Here is a 20,465-nt window from a genome sequence, read left to right on the forward strand (position 1 = left end):
AAAGGACAGATACCTCACTTATGAGTGTATAATGTAAGGATGGGGGCCATATGGAAATTAAGCTATGCCAAGATGACAGTTGAAGAGTGTGGAAAAGCACAGCCGGTTAGGAAGTATCCAAGGAACAGGAGAGTCAATGTTTCAAGCATCAGGAATGAATAAATCTTGCTTGAAACTTCGACCCTCCTGCTCCTGGTTTGCTGCCGGACCAGTGTGCTTTTCCAGCACCACACTTTTCGACTGATCTCCAGCATCTGCAGTCTTCATTTTCTCCTAAGCCGAGGTGACAATCAGCTTCAATGCTATGGTGGGCATCCCACAAGTCCAGAGAGTCATTAACTCCATACAGGCCGCCATAATCCCCTTCAGAATGGACATGTGCTTTCCTGAGCAAGAAAAGGGTCCACTCCCTCAAAATGGTGTGCAACTGCAGCAAGTGTGTTTTAGACAGGTTTTTAGGCAGCTGCCAGGTTTCCTTCATTCCAAATTAGTCATCGAGACTTCACTTGGTCACTGCATTGGAGAGGCTTTGTGGACAGATCAAGTGTCTCAAGGGCATATCCACTGAGGGCTTGGCTGCTCTCATCAGTGCAAGAGATACAGTTGGCAGACAGAGGCCATATACAGGAGAGACTGAGGGCAATGACCACTGACATGCAGGGAGATCCACAGTAAGTTCAGCTAAGACTCCTCATGCTGTCACTGGACAAGAACCATTTACCTCCTAGTGGATGTCCAGGTGGCATGTAATGCCATCCCATGGCATTCATCAGACACTTCCATCATGCACTCCTGCCCTTCTGTCACCATCATCCATTTTCATGCCCCTTCAGTTGTGCATGGCCTCCTGAGGGCACAAGCATTACACACGTTGAAGGCACATGTTGACGTAAACTAAACATAGTGTTCCATGCGTGAAGTGAAGAAAGCTGCACGGGCACCACCTTCAGGAGTATCCTCTTTTCTGAGGAGAAGCCCACAAGGCAATATTTCTGCTTTGTGAGTTGGGAGTCTCAGGATCCCAGCAAGGATAGGAGCTGCAGTGACGTTTGAGATATAGAACATCTGATTTTGTCCAAGGCTAGGACAGGAGGAGAGCTGCATAAAAAATTCTGAACCGCTTAATCCCACCATTGGTTACATCTATCACCTTGAGGCTGGGACAAAAGAACCCGTCTGGCAGCTAGGTGCAACAACGTGTTACTGAACCATGGAGCCACTTCCTGTCATGCTGTGACATCTATCTGAGTGTGGCAATGCAGGTTGAAATGTTGCTCCCTGATTTGCACCAAGAAAATACCTCTCTGGGTAACCTTTCTGGGTAATGGCAGGGATAAGAATTTGCTGCACCCCTTCCCTATCCTTTAATGTTTGCCTTTCTCCTGAAATACATGCAAATATAATGAATTGAGAACTGTGTGATCGCACAACTTGCCCCCTAGTGGAAGTGACTGCAAATGACATGCTGAATTTAGCATAATAGAAGATTCCTCCCTATGTGAATTTATTGCTGAGAGATATTAATAGGAAATACATAAACACATTTGTTTGAAATTCATTTATTTTAAAAACCTCTGTTAAAATCAGGGGAGGAATTAATATGTTTCTCAATAATATTGTACATCACAAAAAATTCAACCTCACTGTGGGCCCTAAAATCAGATAGTGTTATATAGGGGTCACTATAATTGATAAATGTACACTAGTGAGCAATTAAAACTTATCACATTTATTGAATTTCAGCATCTGTTAACAGTAAGATACTTGGTACTGTTGGTAAACTGAAAGATATACTGAATTGATTGTACATAACATAATATGATAAACAGTTCCTCCCTTGCAAACCATGTTTGAATACAAACAGTGGCCAGTTAGTGAACATAATGAGAACCTGTTGCAGTCTTTATTGTGTAGCATTATTTACCTTTTTAATTTAGAGTCTGTTTGTTTACTGCGATATCATGTGCATAATGCGTGAAATGAATTGTTCAAATATTTTGTTCCGTGTGTTTTTATGATTGTTGTCCCCCCAACAGAAAAGTTTTATAACTGTAAATGACACTGGAATCATAAATCAATATGAGGCTGATTATATGATTATCACTTACTTGGATACCTTGACCAAATGCAGACAATTTAACAATTGACCGCTATAAGTAGTGCTTTGACATGAAAGCAGCAATTTTCTACATAAGGTTGGCCGGCTCCTCTTGCAATCTCAGTATCACCAGAACACATTCCTGAGACTGCGAGCAAGCCCCAAGAAGATTGATGGCTCAGTGGTAGCACTGCTCCCTCAGCACGCCAGGGACTCTGGTTTGATTCCACCCTTGGGCAACTGTCTGTGTGGAATAAGAACATGCTCCCCGTGTCTGTGTGAGTTTCCTCCGAGGTGCTCCAGTTACCTCCCACAGTTCAAAAATGTGCAGGTTAGGTGGATTGGTGATGCTAAATTTCCCCTAGTGTCCAGAAAGCTGTATGTTAGGTGGATTAGCCATGGGAAATGCAGGGTTACAGGGATAGGGCGGGCCTGGGTAGGGTCTACAGAGAGTCACTGTTGACTTGATGGGCAAAATGGCCTCCCTCCACACTATAGGAATTTTATGTAAACCTGGGCTTTCTTTTGACAGAGAGAGATAATTCACTGAAAGAGAAGGGACACGTTTTGAAGACTAGGCCATCCAAAATTTTCAATTTTGGTGGAAGAAAATTGCCCTTCACACACTCATGTGACTTCGGTTGCCCAGAGTATTGTACCAGCTAGAGATCCCTAAGTGGTAATTAATTGGTTGAATGCTTTTCTGTATTTTAATTTGTGTTCACACAATAACACAATGTAAGTTTCAGACAGAGGGGAAAAAAATTTAAGTTCATTGGATAACCCATCTGGAATCTCATAGCTGTTTTCTAGTAACACCAAATCTTTTTGTTGACCAATGACTTTTATCAAGTGTGGAAACAGGCCTTTTGGCCCAACTAGTCCACACCTACCCTCCGAAGAGTAACACACCCAGACCATTCCCCCTAACTAATGCATCTCACTCTATGGGCAATTTTAGCATGCCCAGTTCACCTAATCTGCACATCTTTGGACTGTGGGAGGAAACCGGAGCACTCTGAGGAAACCCTCGCAGACACTGGGAGAATGTGCAAACTCCACACAGACAGTCGCCCGAAACTGGAATCAAACCAGGGTCCCTGGTGCTGTAAGGCAGCAGTGCTAACCACTGAGCCACCGTGCTGCCCTAAATTTCTTCATTGAAATCCATTTCATTTTCTTGTTCCACTGCTGCACTAATAGTCTGCTCAACAGATTTGACGATAAGCTTTAAAAAAATAAGCTTTTGCCAATTATATTTTTAGGGATTATTATGCGTTTCTTTTTGTTCATACTGAGTGCTTATGTTTGCAGGGTGCATCAATTCTCCGTATGTTACGTGATTGGATTACTCCAGAAAAATTTCAGGAGGGTTGCCAGGTACAGAATTCTTGTGGGTTTTTTACTCTTGATCAGTAAATGTGGCAAAGCACCATGGCTTCAGTACATTGTTTTGAAGTTATGATCTGTCCTTATATTCCTGTACTGGTGAGATCCCATTCTCAGTCGTTCTGTCATGAGGGCATCACTGGAAGCTAAGTAGTTCCGAACACAGACGGAGAAGAGTGGCATTAGAACATAGAACATAGAACAATACAGCACAGTACAGGCCCTTTGGCCCTCGATGTTTCACCGACAGAAGCCTACCTAACCTACACTAGCCCAATAACCTCATATGCTTGTCCAATGCCCGCTTAAATGACCATAAAGAGGGAGAGTCCACCACTGCTACTGGCAGGGCATTCCATGAACTCACAACCCGCTGAGTAAAAAATCTACCCCTAACATCTGTCCTATACCTACCACCCCTTAATTTAAAGCTGTGTCCCCTGGTAACAGCTGACTTCATTAGCGGAAAAAGGTTCTCACTGTCAACCCTATCTAAACCCCTAATCATCTTGTACACCTCTATCAAATCTCCCCTAAACCTTCTTTTCTCCAATGAGAAAAGCCCCAAGCGCCTCAGCCTTTCCTCATACGATCTTCCTACCATGCCAGGCAACATCCTGGTAAACCTCCTCTGCACCCGTTCCAATGCCTCCACATCCTTCCTATAGTATGGCGACCAAAACTGCACACAATACTCCAGATGAGGCTGCACCAGAGTCTTATACAACTGCAACATGACCTCAGGACTCCGGAACTCAATTCCTCTACCAATAAAGCCCAGTACGCCATATGCCTTCTTCACAGCACTATTTACCTGGGTGGCAACTTTCAGAGATCTGTGTACATGGACACCAAGATCCCTCTGCTCATCCACACTACCAAGTAGTCTACCATTAGCCCAGTAATCCATCTTCTTGTTACTCCTACCAAAGTGAATGACTTCACACTTAGCTACATTGAATTCCATTTGCCACCTTACTGCCCAGCTCTGCAACTTATCTATATCCCGCTGTAACCTGCCACATCCTTCTTCGCTGTCCACAACTCCACCGACTTTCATGTCATCCGCAAACTTGCTCACCTAGCCTTCAAGCCCCTCCTCCAGGTCATTTATAAAAATGACAAACAGCAATGGTCCCAAAACAGATCCTTGTGGAACACCGCTAGTAACTGCACTCCAAGATGAACCTATACCATCAACTACTACCCTCTGTCTCCTTCCAGCCAGCCAATTCCTAATCCAAACCTCTAATGCACCCTCAATGCCATACCTCCGTAGTTTTTGCATTAGCCTGCCATGGGGTACCTTATCGAACGCCTTGCTAAAATCCATATACACCACATCTACTGCTTTACCCTCGTCCACTTCCTTGGTCACCTTCTCAAAGAATTCAATAAGGTTTGTGAGGCACAACCTGCCCTTCACAAAACCATGCTGACTATCCTTGATCACATTATTCCTATCCAGATGTTCATAAATCCTATCCCTTACAATTGTCTCTAAGACTTTGCCCACAACAGAAGTGAGACTCACTGGCCTATAGTTACTCGGGCTATCCCTGCTCCCCTTCTTGAACAAGGGGACCACATTCGCTATCCTCCGGTCTTCTGGCACTATTCCCGTAGACAACGACGACATAAAAATCAAGGCCAATGGCTCCACTATCTCCTCCCTAGCTTCCCAGAGGATCCTAGGATAAATGCCATCAGGCCCAGGGGACTTATCTATTTTCATCCTTTCCAGAATTTCCAACACCTCTTCCCTACATACCTCAAAGCCGTCCATTCTAATTAATTGTGACTCAGTATTCACATCGGCAACAGTGTCCTGTTCCTGAGTGAATACTGACGAAAAGTATTGATTTAGTGTCTCACCGATCTCCTCCGCCTCCACACACAACTTCCCACTACTATCCTTGACTGGACCGATACCTACCCTAGTCATCCTTTTCTTCCTGACATACCTATAGAAAGCCTTTGGGTTTCCCCTAATCCTACCAACTAAGGACTTTTCATGTCCCCTTCTCGCTGCTCTTAGCTCTCTCTTTAGATCCTTCCTGGCTACCTTATAACTCTCAATCGCCCCAACTGAACCTTCACGCCTCATCTTTACATAGGCCGCCCTCTTCCCTTTCACAAGGGATTCCAATTCCTTGTTAAACCACGGCTCCCTCACAAGACCCTTTACTCCCTGCCTGACTGGTACATACTTATCAAGGACACCCATTAGCTGTTCCTTGAACAATCTCCACATATCATTTGTGTTCTTCCCTTGAAGCCTATTTTTCCAATCCACGCATCCTAAGTCATGCCTCACCGCATCATAATTTCCCTGCCCCCAGCTATAACTCTTGCCCTGCAGTGCACACTTATCCCTCTCCATCACTAGAGTAAAAGTCATCGAGTTGTGGTCACTGCCCCCGAAGTGCTCACCTACCTCCATGTCTAACACCTGGCCTGGTTCATTACTTAGAACCAAATCCAGTATAGCCTCACCTCTTGTTGGCCTGTCTACATATTGTGTCAGGAAACCCTCCTGCACACATTGGACAAACACCGACCCATCTAACGAACTCGAGCTGTAGCTTTCCCAGTCAATATCTGGGAAGTTAAAGTCCCCCATAACAACCACCCTGCTACTTTCACTCTTCTCCTGAATCATCCTCGCAATACTTTCCTCTAATTCTCTCGGACTATTAGGAGGCCTGTAGAAAACTCCTAACAGGGTGACCTCACCTTTCCTATTTCTAACCTCCGCCCAAACTACCTCAGATGGCCAGTCTTCCTCCATCACCCTTTCTACTGCTGTAATACTATCCTTGACAAGCAATGCCACACCTCCCCCTCTTTTACCCCCATCTCTGACTCTACTAAAACATTTAAACCCTGGAACCTGCAACAGCCATTCCTGTCCCTGTTCTACCCACGTCTCTGTAAAGGCCACAACATCGAAGTCCCAGGTACCAACCCATGCTGCAAGCTCACCTACCTTATTTCTTATACTTCTGGCATTGAAGTATACACACTTCAAGCCACCTTCCTGTTTACAGGCACCCTCCTTCGAGATCGATGTCATGTTCCTAACCTCCCTACACTCAAGGTCCTGTACCCTAAAGCTACACTCCAGGTTCCCATGCCCCTGCAGTTAGTTTAAACCCTCCCAAAGAGTACTAGCAAACCTCCCCCCAAGGATACTGGTGCCCCTCAGGTTCAGGTGTAGACCATCCTGTTTGTAGAGGTCCCACCTTCCCCAGAAAGAACCCCAGTTATCCAAATTGATACTAATTCCATGCACACATCTTGTCTGTGGATGACACAAAGAGCTGAGGGTCCAAGAAGGAAAACAATGCATGCCCTATTGAAATTAAACAATGTTGTTCACAATAACAGAGGAACTTTGTTTTAAATACTGCACTCTACCTTCAGAAATACCTCCAGGATCACTACTTTAAAAATGCAAAGACTGATGACTTCTGGCAAGCGCTCTCAAAGGTAAAGACTAGTTTCTTTGTTTCTTTCAATGAGAGTTTACTGCTTATATCCGTTCTTATTTTCCACTTTTCTTAGCATGGAATTAATTTCTTCTGTAGGTCAGTGGTCATCCTGTGAAGGAAGTGATGGATACATGGACACGGCAAATGGGTTTTCCTGTTCTAAATGTTGATTCAATCTCTGAGCTCACACAGAAACGCTTCCTGTTAGACCCTGGAGCAAATGCAACTCAGCCTCCTTCACCTTTCAAGTAAGACATGCTGTTCAATGGATAACCAATTTGCTTTGAATTAGCACGATCCTGGTGGGAATAATAAGCTGGAAATTAAGCCCCGTGATTCCATAAATCATCAAAATTCTGAAATATAATTCATTTATTTTCAGGTGGTTAATGGCTGATTGTGACCATTATTGAAGATAAAAGAAATTTTCTTGCCAAGCGTCATCAATGAACAAGAGACAGAAATGTATTTATTGTCACAAACTTATCATCCAACCTTCAAAAAACCTTCAAAGGGCGGCATAGTGGTTTGGCAGTTAGACTGCTGTCTTACAGTGCCAGGGACCCTGGTTCAATTCCAGTTTCTGTGTGAAGTTTGTACATTCTCCCCGTGTCTGCATGGATTTCCTCCGGGTGCTCTGGTTTCCTCCCACAATCCAAAGAGTACAAGTTAGAGTGATTTGGCCATGCTAAATTGTCCATAGTGTTAGGTACATTAGTCAGGGGTAAATGTAGGGGAATGGGTCTTGATGGGTTACTGTTTGGAGGGTCAGTGTGGACTTGTTGGACCAACAGGCCTGTTTCCATGCTGTAGGGAATCTAATCTAAAGTAAATACTAATGCAAACTTAACCTATACTCCTTTTAAAGCTTTGTGTGCCCTCTTGCTCAAGCTCTCACACATTTATACACTTGCCATGTGTATCTCTCCTAATGTCTCTCTCGCACTTGCTCGCTCTCTCTCTCTTGCTGTCTGTGTCTTGCATACACAGACCCTCCCCCCGCTCCCCCCCCCCCCCAGCCCCTTAACCCCCCCCCCCTTCCAACCCAATGGGATGGAATGAGACAATTTTGCACACAGTTGGATTTCGATTAGGAGACAGTGAGGTCTGCAGATGCTGGAGATTAGAGTTGAGAGTGTGTTGTTGGAAAAGCACAGCAGGTCAGGCAGCATCTGAGGAGTAGAAAATTCAACGTTTCAGCTGGAGCCCTTCATCTCCATTCCTGATGAAGGGTTGTGGCCCAAAACGTCGATTCTTCTGCTCTTTGGATGCTGCCTGACCTGCTGCACTTTTCCAGCAACACACTCTCAGTTTTGTATTTTGATACCCATTGTTGTTGACCACAGCGGTCCTCAATCTGGGAGACAGTCAGATGGATTTGGATCTTGGCTTTAATTGGAAGTTTTATACCTTTTGCAAAGTCTTTGCATGTTAAGGGAGAGCAAGGGATTCAGCATGTGGATAGGAGGTCTGTGTCCTAACTGTCATCTGTCCCCTCATTCCAGTGTCAAACTGCTACTTTAAATCAATCCAAATCCTGTCGCTGGGCAGTCACTTTTTTCTTTTTCCAAAAACAACACTTGCTAACGTCAAAATCCATGTTCCAGTTAAAAGAAAAGAGCACAGTTTATCTTTCCTTATGAAATGCCTTTTAGGAATGCATGTGTATCGCATCATCTGGTTCCTTTACATCTATCATTACCTCGTAACAGAAGTCTATAAATTTGTCAAGCCTGATCTCCCCTTCATGCAGAAGTGCTGACTCTGTTTATGTACTGTACCTCTGAATGATCCAATCTTACACCCTTTATAGTAGACTCTAGGTTTACCTCATTATAAATAACCTCCCACAGCCATATCACCTCTTCACAGGTCCATATCACCTGTGAATCAGTTGGTCATTTCCTGTCAGTTATTTGTACATGTTCACTGTGGCTATATTGCTTCCATTTCCAGTTGAATTTTCCCTGTTCAGAATATCTTGATCTTGATTTTCCACCATGCACAGTGAAAATGTCTGACAGTGCGATGGAGCTCAAAAGAAATGGACCACATTCCGTTATACACTGACTAAAAATATACAATAAACCATTGAAAATTATTGAATCCTTTATTTTTCCATTTCAGTTATCGATGGAATATCCCGATAAAGTGGCAGACAAAGAATGAAACAAATGAAACTTTTTTCAACTCCACTTCAAACAGTATGTATGAGATGAAAGAAAGTTGAGACTTCAAAATATAGCCTTTCAGGTGAAAATCTGAAACCATTGCAGAAAATACTGAAAGTGCTTTGCAGATCATGGAGGTGATAATTGGTCAGTTTCTATAATGGGGCTTGACATCAAAGCAGGAAATTGGAACTCTAGTCCTAAAAGTCCTGGAATTCAGTAAACCCAGGTTATCTCAGCCTCCAGTAGTTGATGCCACCTGCTGGCAGTATGAGCTCAGACATTGAGCGTAAACTTGTTCGGCTGGAGCATCACCATCAAAACTCTGTTTTTATTTATTTGAGCCTTTTAAATATAAGATTGTGTCTGATGCAAGATCTATTTTTCTAATTTTTTTTCATGGGGTGTGGATATCACTGGCTAGGCTAGCATTTGTCACCCTCCCTTAATTGCCCTGAGCATGGTATTGAACTGCCTTCTTGAACCACTGCAGTCTTCACAGTATGGGAACAACCGCAGTGCTGTTAGGAAGTTCCTGCATTCTGATCCTGCAGCAGTGAAGGCACAGTGAAGGCACAAGTCAGTTCCATTTTTGGATGGAAGCTTGCTAATGATAGTGTTCCTATACAATGGTTGTCCTTGTCTACCATTGTGATAGAGGTGATAGTTTAGAACAGGTGAGTTACTGCTCTATGTCTTGTAGATGGTACATACCGCTGGTGATGTGCATTAGGGTTGAAGGGAATGAATGTTGAAGTTGCGGGTGGGTTGCCAATCATGTGGGTTGCGTTGTCCTGGATAGTGTCATTCTTAGAGTCCTGTCGGAAAATACATTCATCTATGTTAAGTGGAAAGTATTCCATCACACTCCTGACTTGTGCCTTGTAGATGGTCAGGATTTGGGGAGTCATGATGTGAGTTACTTACCACAGAATTCCTAGTGTCTGATCTGCTCTTGGATCCATAGTATTTATATGCTCATCCACTTCAGATTCTGGTCAATAGTAATGCCTAGCTGTTGAAAGTGAGACACTCAGCAATGATAACATATTTGAATTTCAAGAGGCAAGGGTACTCTCTAACCAGAGATTGTCATTGCCTGGCATATGTATGACATGAATATTACTTGCCACTTATCTGTGCCACTTGTGCCACTTATCTGTGCCACTTATCTTGCCACTTGCCACTTATCAGTGCCACCTCTTGCTTCCATGAGGAGCTTGAACAGTTCATCAACTTCACTAACATCTTCCGCATTGACCTGAAGTTCACCTGGACCATCTTGGACACCTCCCTCTTCTTCCTGGACCTCTCCCTCTCCATCTCTGGTGACTGGCTCAACATGGTCATCTATTTCAAACCCACCAACTCCCGCAGCTATCTCGACTACACCTCCTTCTACAAAAGTATAAACCCTTACTCCCAATTCCTCCGCCTCCACCATATCTGCTTCCAGGAGGAACAATTCCACTCCAGAACATCCCAGGTGGCCTCCTATTTCAAAGAGTGCAATTTCCTCTTCCCTGTGATCAACACTGCCCTCCAGTGCATCTCTTCCACTTCCCACACCTCCACCTTTGAACCACACCCCTTCCACGCTACAAGGATAGGTAGTGTGGTCCTCCCTGGTCCTCCACCTTTCACCCCCTAATCTCCGGATACAGCTCATTATCCTCTACCATTTCTGCCACTTACAATCAGACCCCACCCTAGATATATTTCCCTGCCCACCCTATCTGCATTTCGCAGAGACCATTTCCTCCGTGACTCCCTTGTTAGGTCCATGCCCCCACCAACCCATCCTCCATACCCAGCACCTTCCCTTGCTGCTGCAAGAGGTGTAAAACCTGTGTCCACACCTTCCCCCAGCTCTGTCCAAGGCCTTAAAGGATCTTTTTACATTGGCAGGAATTTTTCTGCACATCCATCCACCTCATTAACTGATTCAGGTGCTCTCAATGTGGTCTCCTCTACATCGGGGAGATAGGTTGCCAACTCACAAGAGTGTTTCAGGGGACATCTCTGGAACACATGCACTAAACAACCCCACCACCCTGTGATTGCCCACTTAAACACCCCCTCCTATTCCCCCAAGGACATAGAAATCTTGGACCTACTCCACCACCAAATCCAAGCCACCTGATGCTGAGAGGAAGAATGCCTCATCTTCCTATAATCACACAGCATCAATGTTGACTTCAGCAGTTTCTAAATCTCCCCTCCACCCCACTACATCCCAGATCCTGCCCTCCAACTGATCACCACCCTCCTGACCTGTCCTACCTGTCCATCTTCCTTCCCACCAATCTGCTCCAACTTCGCCCACTGACCTATCACAATTACCCTCACTTGCATCCACCTATCATCAACCCAGCTACCTTCCCCCTGGCTCCACCCCAACCCCATCTATTTATCAGTCAGACACCGCCGCTGCGACCAACCTAACATTCCTGATGAAGGGCTTATGTCCGAAACTTTGACTCTCTGACTCCTCAGATGCTGCCTGATCTGTGCTTTTCCACTCTGACTCTCCAGCATCTGCAGTCCTCACTTCATCCCATTTATCTCCAAATGATTGGATACTATCCAGGTCTTGCTGCATGTGGCATGAACTACTTCAGTATTCGCAAAATTATGTATTATATTGAACATTGTGCAATAATCCAAGAGTATCCTCACCTTTGCACTGACGAACTGGGCTTCTCCATCACTGGGGACATTCATGGAATCTTCACCTTCTGGTTATTGTTTAAATGGCCACCACCATTCATGACTTGATATAGCAGGACTGCAGAGTTTTGACCTGATCCATTGGTTGTGGGATTGCTTTGCCCTCTCTGCTGCATGCTGCATCTGTTGGTGGGCACGCAAGTAGTCCTGTGTTCTAGCTTCACCAAATTGACACCCCATTTTTAGGTATGCATGCTGTGACTCCTGATATGCCCTTCTGTGTTCTCCATTCAGCCTAGGTTGATCTGCTATCTTGCTGGTATTGATAGTGGGGAATATGCTGGGCTCTGCGGCTACATTGTGGTTATTAACAAGTCTGCTGCTGACGGCCAACAGCACCTCAGGGTTGCCTGGTTTGCACTGCTGCAACTGATGGAAGTCTGTCCCATTTAGCACCATGGTATTAGATTAGATTAGATTACTTACAGTGTGGAAACAGGCCCTTCGGCCCAACAAGTCCACACCGACCCACCAAAGCGCAACCCACCCATACCCCTACATCTACCCCTTACCTAACACTACAGGCAATTTAGCATGGCCAATTCACCTGACCTGCACATCTTTGGACTGTGGGAGGAAACCGGAGCACCCGGAGGAAACCCACGCAGACACAGGGAGAATGTGCAAACTCCACACAGTCAGTCGCCTGAGGCAGGAATTGAACCCAGGTCTCTGGCGCTGTGAGGCAGCATTGCTAACCACTGTGCCACCGTGCCGCCCTTTTCTGTCGATCCCCCTTTCGGTTCCCCCGCTACACAACAAGTGCTAACGGGCCAGTAAATCATAGTTGTATGTACAATAAGAGGCCATTTGCTCCATCATGCCCATTCCAGCAATATGTGATTATTCCACTGCACACCACACTATGTAGTAAAGGAAGTCACACTGCTGAGTGAAATATAAATCTTTTAGCTGCTACAACTGAAAAAAAACAGTTTGGAATGCCCAATAGATCTAGCAGAATCTGCCAGTACAGAGTTAATAATTCAGGTCTCTTGCCTGTTATTAGATCTGAAATGCTAACCCACTTTCTTATTATAGTGATTTTGGAAGCATGGAGAGCAAATCTTCTTCATGTACAGTAAGAATGAGGGCCAAAGTATTGCAGGAGATATTAATTTATGTTGATGAATTATGAAATTAGGGCACTGGATTAAAGTTAGGAAAGAGCAAATCTTTTTTGATAAAATAAGACCGGGCATGTAAGATGAAGACTTTCTACTGTTAAGATTTTGGCACATGATATTAGTCTGTTCATTGGTTTTGTTAAAATACAGACATAAGAACAGTAATTAAACTAGTTTTGATAAATATTTAGGTATTAATTTGACGCCAGAATCAGTTGATGGATTACTGAAAATAAACACAGACCATGTTGGATTCTATCGTGTGCAGTATGAAGCAGCAACCTGGAATAAAATCATCAATCAACTGATAAATGACCATAATGTAAGTTAAAATGTTCTCCATCCAATTTTATCCCAAAGTGTAAGTGCTAAAAATTGTACAGTTTCATTAAAGAAGAAATCTGTGCTAACTAAATACTGTATATGGGCGGCACGGTGGCACAGTGGTTAGCACTGCTGCCTCACAGTGCCTGAGACCCGGGTTCAATTCCCGCCTCAGGCGACTGACTGTGTGGAGTTTGCACGTTCTCCCCGTGTCTGCGTGGGTTTCCTCCGGGTGCTCCGGTTTCCTCCCACAGTCCAAAGATGTGCAGGCCAGGTGAATTGGCCATGCTAAATTGCCCATAGTGTTAGGTAAGGGGTAAATGTAGATGTAGGGGTATGGGTGGGTTACGCTTCGGCGGGGCGGTGTGGACTTGTTGGGCCGAAGGGCTTGTTTCCACACTGTAAGTAATCTAATCTAATGTATAATTTATACACCTCCATGTAGTTCTTTTCAACTGCTGATCGTACGGGATTAATTGATGACACGTTTTCACTTGGAAGGTAAGTGTTTGAGTCACTTAATCCTTGAATTTTGAAAATTGCTGAAGGGGCAAACTGAGTGAAGTGATGGTTTCTCCCACTGTTGATTGTTCTGCAAGGATGTTGATTGAAATCTCAGCCAAATTGATAGCAAGAGGGATTGGGTCTTTTATTGAAACTTAGATTTCAGATTTATTTTAAATATTAAAATATTTCAACAAGAAATAAAGAAAAGTGGGGAAACAACTATCTAAATTTTACAGTTTGAAAGATTTTAAGTCAATGGCTAAATAAAATTGTTTGGACTTCCAAAAGCCATCACTTTACAGTGAATCAAAAAAAGAGAAGTTGCCCCCTCATTCTAGTAAATCTGAAGGCCTTTCTTAATTGCTCCTTCAGTTTTTAGTCCAGTGAGTTATGAACACTTCTTTCTTGAATCTTGACATAACACAGGGCTTAGACATTGCCTCAGCTGCTTTCTTCATCTGCAGGGTTCCAACCACACAGTCATGGGGTATCATAATTCGCAAAAAAGCATCTTTCACTATCAGAATATATTTTCTTTATTGCTGTAAACAATCTCCTTTTCTAGTAGGAGAGACTAACCTTGCATCTAACCCCAATCAGAGCTCCTTCAAAATACACAAACACTTTTCATTCTCTGGTTTTCCTAAACTAAAATTAATCCTCCTTATTCTAAACCCAGAAGCAGGCTCATGCCTTTCAATGCTTTCTCTCTCCTGTCATAAACTCCTACAATTTCAACAAATCATCATGAACAAAGCAGGGGGAGCACACAGATTTAAAATCACAATTCAGAAAGACCGAGTTAAGTTTTAAATCTTGCACAAAAATAGTCGAAAACCCATACACCACTAGTTTGAAATCCAAACCGTTTAAAACAATGTTAGTGTATGCTATTGTGATGAAAGGCATATGTAATGTTATCTCTACAGAACTTCTGGAGACACTTAAAGTTTTGCATTGGTCCTGAGTAAAATATATTGGAACCTTGAACTATGATTGTTACTCCCTTTAATGGTTTACTTGTTTGTTACAGAGCGACTCTACTAAGCTATTCTGTAGCCTTAAACATGACAAAATATCTGGAGAATGAATTGGAATATTTGCCTTGGTCAAAAGCAATTTCATCCAGTGCCTATATTCGGGACATGCTGCAAGATGATGAGATTCTTTACTCAAAATTTCAGGTGAGTTGAAATGAATGCCTTGGAACAGTTAAATAATAAACATCAGAAAAAATTGAAAGACTGTACAGTGAAGAGCAATTGACATTTTCCCTGTTACAGGCCTATTGGAGGAAGCAAGTTAAATCCATTACAGACAAACTTGGATGGGAAGATGATAGTTTCCATTTAAATAGGTTTGCAATTTTTACTTGTGAAACAATAAGAATCGTACATTTATTCAATTGTATAAATTCACTCGAAGAATATTTTTGATTTATGTCCAGGTTATTGAGGGAAGATGTTTTGGCACTTGCATGTCGGATGGAAGATGAAGAAGCACTAGCAAACGCATCTAAATTATTTGACACATGGTTGGCGGGAGGACAGTGAGTATACTGCCACTAATTTATCAGGTGGCAGGAAGGGATTAGGGAATGTGGTGGGATTGGGGATAGCAGTTAACATGAGAATCCCAGGCATGCAGAGGTCCTGATGAATTTAATAAGTAGACCTAATTTGTTTTTTTTAAGTGCTTTGTCATAGGACTGAACTGCTCCACAGTGTAGTGTACTGCTGGTTGGGAAGACCAGAGCCATAGAGTCATAGAGTTTCACAGGATTGAAACAGGCCCTTTGGCACAACCTGTCCATGCTGCCCAGTCTTCACAATTAAACTAGTCAAATTCAATAAAGATTGTAATAGTTTTGCTTGTGGGTCTGAGGGAAACTGTCCTGTTCCTCTTGGCTCACAAGCAGTGCTATAAAAAGCACTTGAAAGCAACCAAATCAAGCAGCTCACTCCATTTAGCAGCTGTGTTTTCAAGCCTAGCAATCCCACCGGCCAGTGTTAAAGTTGCACACCCAGCTACCGGTTGGAGCCTGATTGAAATATTATGGTGAAACATTGCACCTCTGAAGACCAAGACATGAATAGCCCCAAGCTTTTTTCAGTGTATTGTGGTCATGCCTCATGGCTGAATCATTCTAATCCCCAATTCCCTTACCTTGTCATGGCAATGTTAATATAGCCCTTTCCATGCCTGCTTGCACAAAATGAAGTGCAATATAAATGTAACGGAAAATGAAGTATGCCAATAATAACTTGTTTTTTTTCTCATAACTAGTATACCTCCAAATTTACGTCTGATTGTATACCGTTATGGGATGCAGAAGTCAGGGAATGCAACTTCATGGGAAATTATGTTTAAGAAGTATCAGGAAACTCCCCTTGCTCAAGAAAAGGACAAGCTTCTGTATGGATTGGCTTCAGTGGAAGATGTTTGGCTTTTGGACAGGTAAATACAATACTCAATCAACTTGCATCTGTCACAAATCATTCTATTGGCCTACGCTATCACACTGGTTTATGAACCAGTGAAAGGATTTACTTCACCAATTAAAGATATTTTCTAAACTCTATAAAATAAGATTCTGGCAGTACCTGTAATTTAAGTTCAGTTAATACATAAGACAAATTGAATTTGTTATAGTGAATTTGAATCATGTGGTAAGTCTTAGTTTAAATATAGATTAAGAGAGAGACTGTGACAGAACTAACAACCTTCAAGTTATTTAAATTATCTTATTACAATATGGAGGTCCTGATAGTGCCAGTTATTTGGCAATTGGCTGAAAGCGGTTGGTTCAGTTGATGTTAATTACTGTAGTAGAAAGCTAAGCTAGTTAGTGCTTCATCAGAGGTCTCTACAACAGATCATTGTTCTCAAATTAAAACATCCATAAGAGACGAACGATCAGGAGACTGTTCTTGAGTCAGATGTAGAGCAAATTACAAATTTGGTTCATGTGGGAATTTGGAGGATGGGTGGTGGAAGAGAATAAAAGGCAAGCTTACCTCAATCACAAGAATGCACATCTTATTGTGTGGGGGGTCTCTGGGACAGTACCTGTACCCTGCATAACCATTTGAGGAAGAAATATTGTCACTTACAGCAACCTGAGTTCTGGGTTTCAGAGTATGACCAGTAGTTGGTGACACTGGACTGCATGTCTGAGGCTGAGAACTGGATAGCATATATGTGATAACTCCTCCCAAGGAAAACGGAATGGGTGATCACCAGCTGTTGGTGTGGTATGAATGATGCACCTCCAAAAGACATTTAATACAGTGTCACAAAATAGACTTGTAAACAAAATTGGAACTCTGGGAATAAAATTGGCAATGGCAACATTGATACAAATCGGCTAAGTGACAGGAAACAAAGGGGGATGGTGAATGAATATTTTTTCAGACTGGTGGAAGATCTCCAGTGTTTAGGTTTGGATACTTGGATTTACTGATTAGATAGGAGAAAGTGAGGACTGCAGATGCTGGGGATCAGAGCTTAAAAATGTGTTGCTGGAAAAGCGCAGCAGGTCAGGCAGCATCAAAGGAGAAGGAGAATCGACGTTTCGGGCATAAGCTCTTCTTCAGGAATGAGGAAGGTGTGCCAAGCAGGCTAAGATAAAAGGTAGGGAGGAGGGACTTGGGGGAGGGGCGTTGGGAATGCGATAGGTGGAAGGAGGTTAAGGTGAGGGCAGTAGGCCGGAGAGGGGATGGGGGCGGAGAGGTCGTGAAGAAGATTGTATTTACTGATTAGATGTTAATGATTTAGAGTTTGTGGTACTTCAGAGGGACATGAACAGTTTTGTTGAATGAATACATAGTTGCAGATGTTCAAATCCAGAGAATGTGAGGTGTTGTACCATTGTTAGGAAGAATAAGAGTGGCAATAAAAAATAGAGTACAATTCTAAAAGAGGTTCAGGAGTAGAGAGACTTGAATGTATAAGTACATACCTCATTAAAGGTGGCATAGCAGGTTGAGAGAGTAGTTAATTGCATGCGGTATCTGAGACTTTATTAATAGGGCATAGAGTATAAGGGCAAGGAGAATATGTTGAATTTGCAAAAGGTTTTAAGTTCAGCCTCCATGGAGTATTGTATATAGTTCTGGGCACACACTTTTTAAGAAGGATGTGGAGGCATTGGGGAATGGTTACAGAGATGAGGATAGATTGCAGAATCTGGGGCTGTTCTTATTAGAGAAGAGAAAACTGAAAGACAATGTAACTACAGTATTAAAAATCACGAGGGGACACAGTAAATAGGAAGAAAATATCCCCATTTGTGAAAGGATAGATAACATAAAGGAACAGACCTAAGCAATAAACAAACATATAAGGAAAAACTGTTTCAAGCAGTGTTTTGAGTTAGGAATGCACTGTCTGGGAATGTGGTGGAGCAGGTTCAATCAAGACATATTAAAAGAGAATTAGATGGTTATTATAAAAGGAATAACATACGCAGATATGGGGAGAAAGCAGGAGAATGGCTCAAAGTGAAAATGTCCATTTGAAGAGCCTGTTTCTGCACTGTAATAGTTGTTATTCTGAGATTTTTATTCTGTAAGTTACTATAGTGTTAAAATAATTGATCAGTATTCAAATGTCATGTTTTTGCTTCATGATGCAGATTCTTAAAATATATTAAAAATGAAAGTCTCATTAAGAGTCAAGACGTGTTCACTGTTCTCCAGTACATTTCATACAACAAGTATGGGAAAACTATGGCCTGGGATTGGACACGACTCAACTGGGAATATTTAGTAGAAAGGTAGGATCAATGTTTTTACATTTCAGTACGAATCTGTTTATCAGTGAATGGACTTTTATAGATATGATACCAGCTTTATAATATCTTACATCAAGAGTCATGCCATAAAAAATTAGGTTCTAATTCAAATTTATGTTTTTGCCAATTATTAATCATAAACCTCACATTCTGTATTTTGCTAAATCTTAATTCTTTGTCTCAATATTCACTTAAGGCACAGGCAGTAGTGTATTTAAAATGTTATTTTAAAGTGAGATGAATTTCAAAATTGGAGTGATATGGTGGGGGAAGTGTTATGAGTCTGTACTGAGGAAAGACACATTTAAGGAAGTCAGTTATACTGTGATTTTCTTTCAAACTTCATGATTGAACATCTGTTTCTTTTGCTAATTTAAAAAGTACTCTGCATTTATAAAACTCCTTCAGTGGTCTAATAGCACCCATCAGCACTTTGAAATAATGTAATCCTATTTTAGTTGTTGTTATAAAGGAACTGTGACAGCCACTTTGCACACAGCAAGAAATGAGATAGTGATCATATCGTTTCTGTTATCCCTGTGTTACCGACAGAAAGCATGGCACATGAGGAATCCACAGCTAACATAACTGTAATTTTTTCTGATTTTTATCGACAATAGGCACACCCACCTATCCTCTGCACAACCTTTTATAGGACCAGGAGTAGGCCATTCAGCCCATCAAGCCTACCCCACCATTCAATATTGTCATGGCTGATTGAACATTTAAATTCTTTTTACCCACCCTATCCCCATAACGCTCAACACCATTTTAAATCAAAAATCTTATCAAACCCCACCTTTTAAACATAGATGGACTAAGCTGCCACAGTTCCTTGTGGTAGAGAATTCGAAAGGTTCACAACCTTTTGAATGAAAAGCCTCTCATCTTGGCCATAAGTGACATCCCCTTTATTTTTAAATTGTACAGCCTGGGTTCTAAACTCCCCAACTTGGGGAAACATATGACCTACATCGACCTTGTCTCTGCCTTTAAGAATTTGTATGTTTCGATAAGATCACTTCTCATTCTTCAGAACTCGAGAGAATACAGGTCTAGATTGTCCAACCACTCTTCATTCTGAGAACAAGTCTGAAGAACCTTCTTTGCATTCCCTCTAAGGCAATAATATATTTCCTGAAATAAAGATATTAAAGCTACACACAGTCCTCCAGTTGCAGTCTAACTAAGCTCCTACACAAGTGAAGCAAGACTTCACTACCCCTGTACTCGAATCCTCTTACAATAAAAGCTAACATTGCATTAACTTTCCTAATACCTTGCTGCACATGTATTTTAGTCTTCAGTGACTTGTTGACAAAGGCATCTAAGAAGTCCTTTTGTACACCTACATTTTCCAACTTCTTTACATTTAAGAAATAGTCTGCACTACTACTTCTCTGACCAAAGAAGCTAATTTCTCATGTTTCCACGTTATATTATGCCTGTCACATTCTTGCCCACTCACTAAACCGACCCGAATCATGCTGAAGTCATTTTGTATTTTCCTCACAACGTCCATTTCCACTTGGTTTCACATTGTCGACAGATTTGGAAATATTATATTTGGTCTCGATGTCCAAATCATTAACATATCACTAATGTGAACAGCTGGAATCCAAGTACTGATCCTTATGATACCCCACTTGTCAGTATGAGAACGACCCATTTATTCCTACTGTTTTCTGACTTGTCAGTATGAGAACGACCCATTTATTCCTACTGTTTTCTGTCTTTTAGCCAAATCATGCCAGTACATTTACCTCCTGTCCCATGTGCTTCAATTTTGTGGAGAACTTTATCAAAAGCATTCTGAAAATCCATATATAC

General features: G+C 42.3%; 1 protein-coding gene across 1 annotated transcript in view; it reads left to right on the top strand.

Annotated features, from left to right (window-relative positions):
- enpep (glutamyl aminopeptidase) overlaps window positions 1-20,465 on the top strand; it is a 70,339-nt gene that overhangs the window by 46,120 nt on the left and 3,754 nt on the right. The window contains exons 8-18 of the mRNA XM_072582578.1: window positions 3,413-3,478; window positions 6,914-6,979; window positions 7,078-7,229; window positions 9,109-9,185; window positions 13,201-13,331; window positions 13,779-13,834; window positions 14,874-15,024; window positions 15,124-15,197; window positions 15,288-15,389; window positions 16,127-16,297; window positions 18,477-18,617. Of these exons, the coding sequence (XP_072438679.1) occupies window positions 3,413-3,478; window positions 6,914-6,979; window positions 7,078-7,229; window positions 9,109-9,185; window positions 13,201-13,331; window positions 13,779-13,834; window positions 14,874-15,024; window positions 15,124-15,197; window positions 15,288-15,389; window positions 16,127-16,297; window positions 18,477-18,617 (1,187 nt within the window). The remainder of the gene's footprint in view (window positions 1-3,412; window positions 3,479-6,913; window positions 6,980-7,077; window positions 7,230-9,108; window positions 9,186-13,200; window positions 13,332-13,778; window positions 13,835-14,873; window positions 15,025-15,123; window positions 15,198-15,287; window positions 15,390-16,126; window positions 16,298-18,476; window positions 18,618-20,465) is intronic.

The sequence above is a fragment of the Chiloscyllium punctatum genome, chromosome 1 (genome assembly GCF_047496795.1).
Source record: "Chiloscyllium punctatum isolate Juve2018m chromosome 1, sChiPun1.3, whole genome shotgun sequence".
Classification (NCBI taxonomy): Eukaryota; Metazoa; Chordata; class Chondrichthyes; order Orectolobiformes; family Hemiscylliidae; genus Chiloscyllium; species Chiloscyllium punctatum.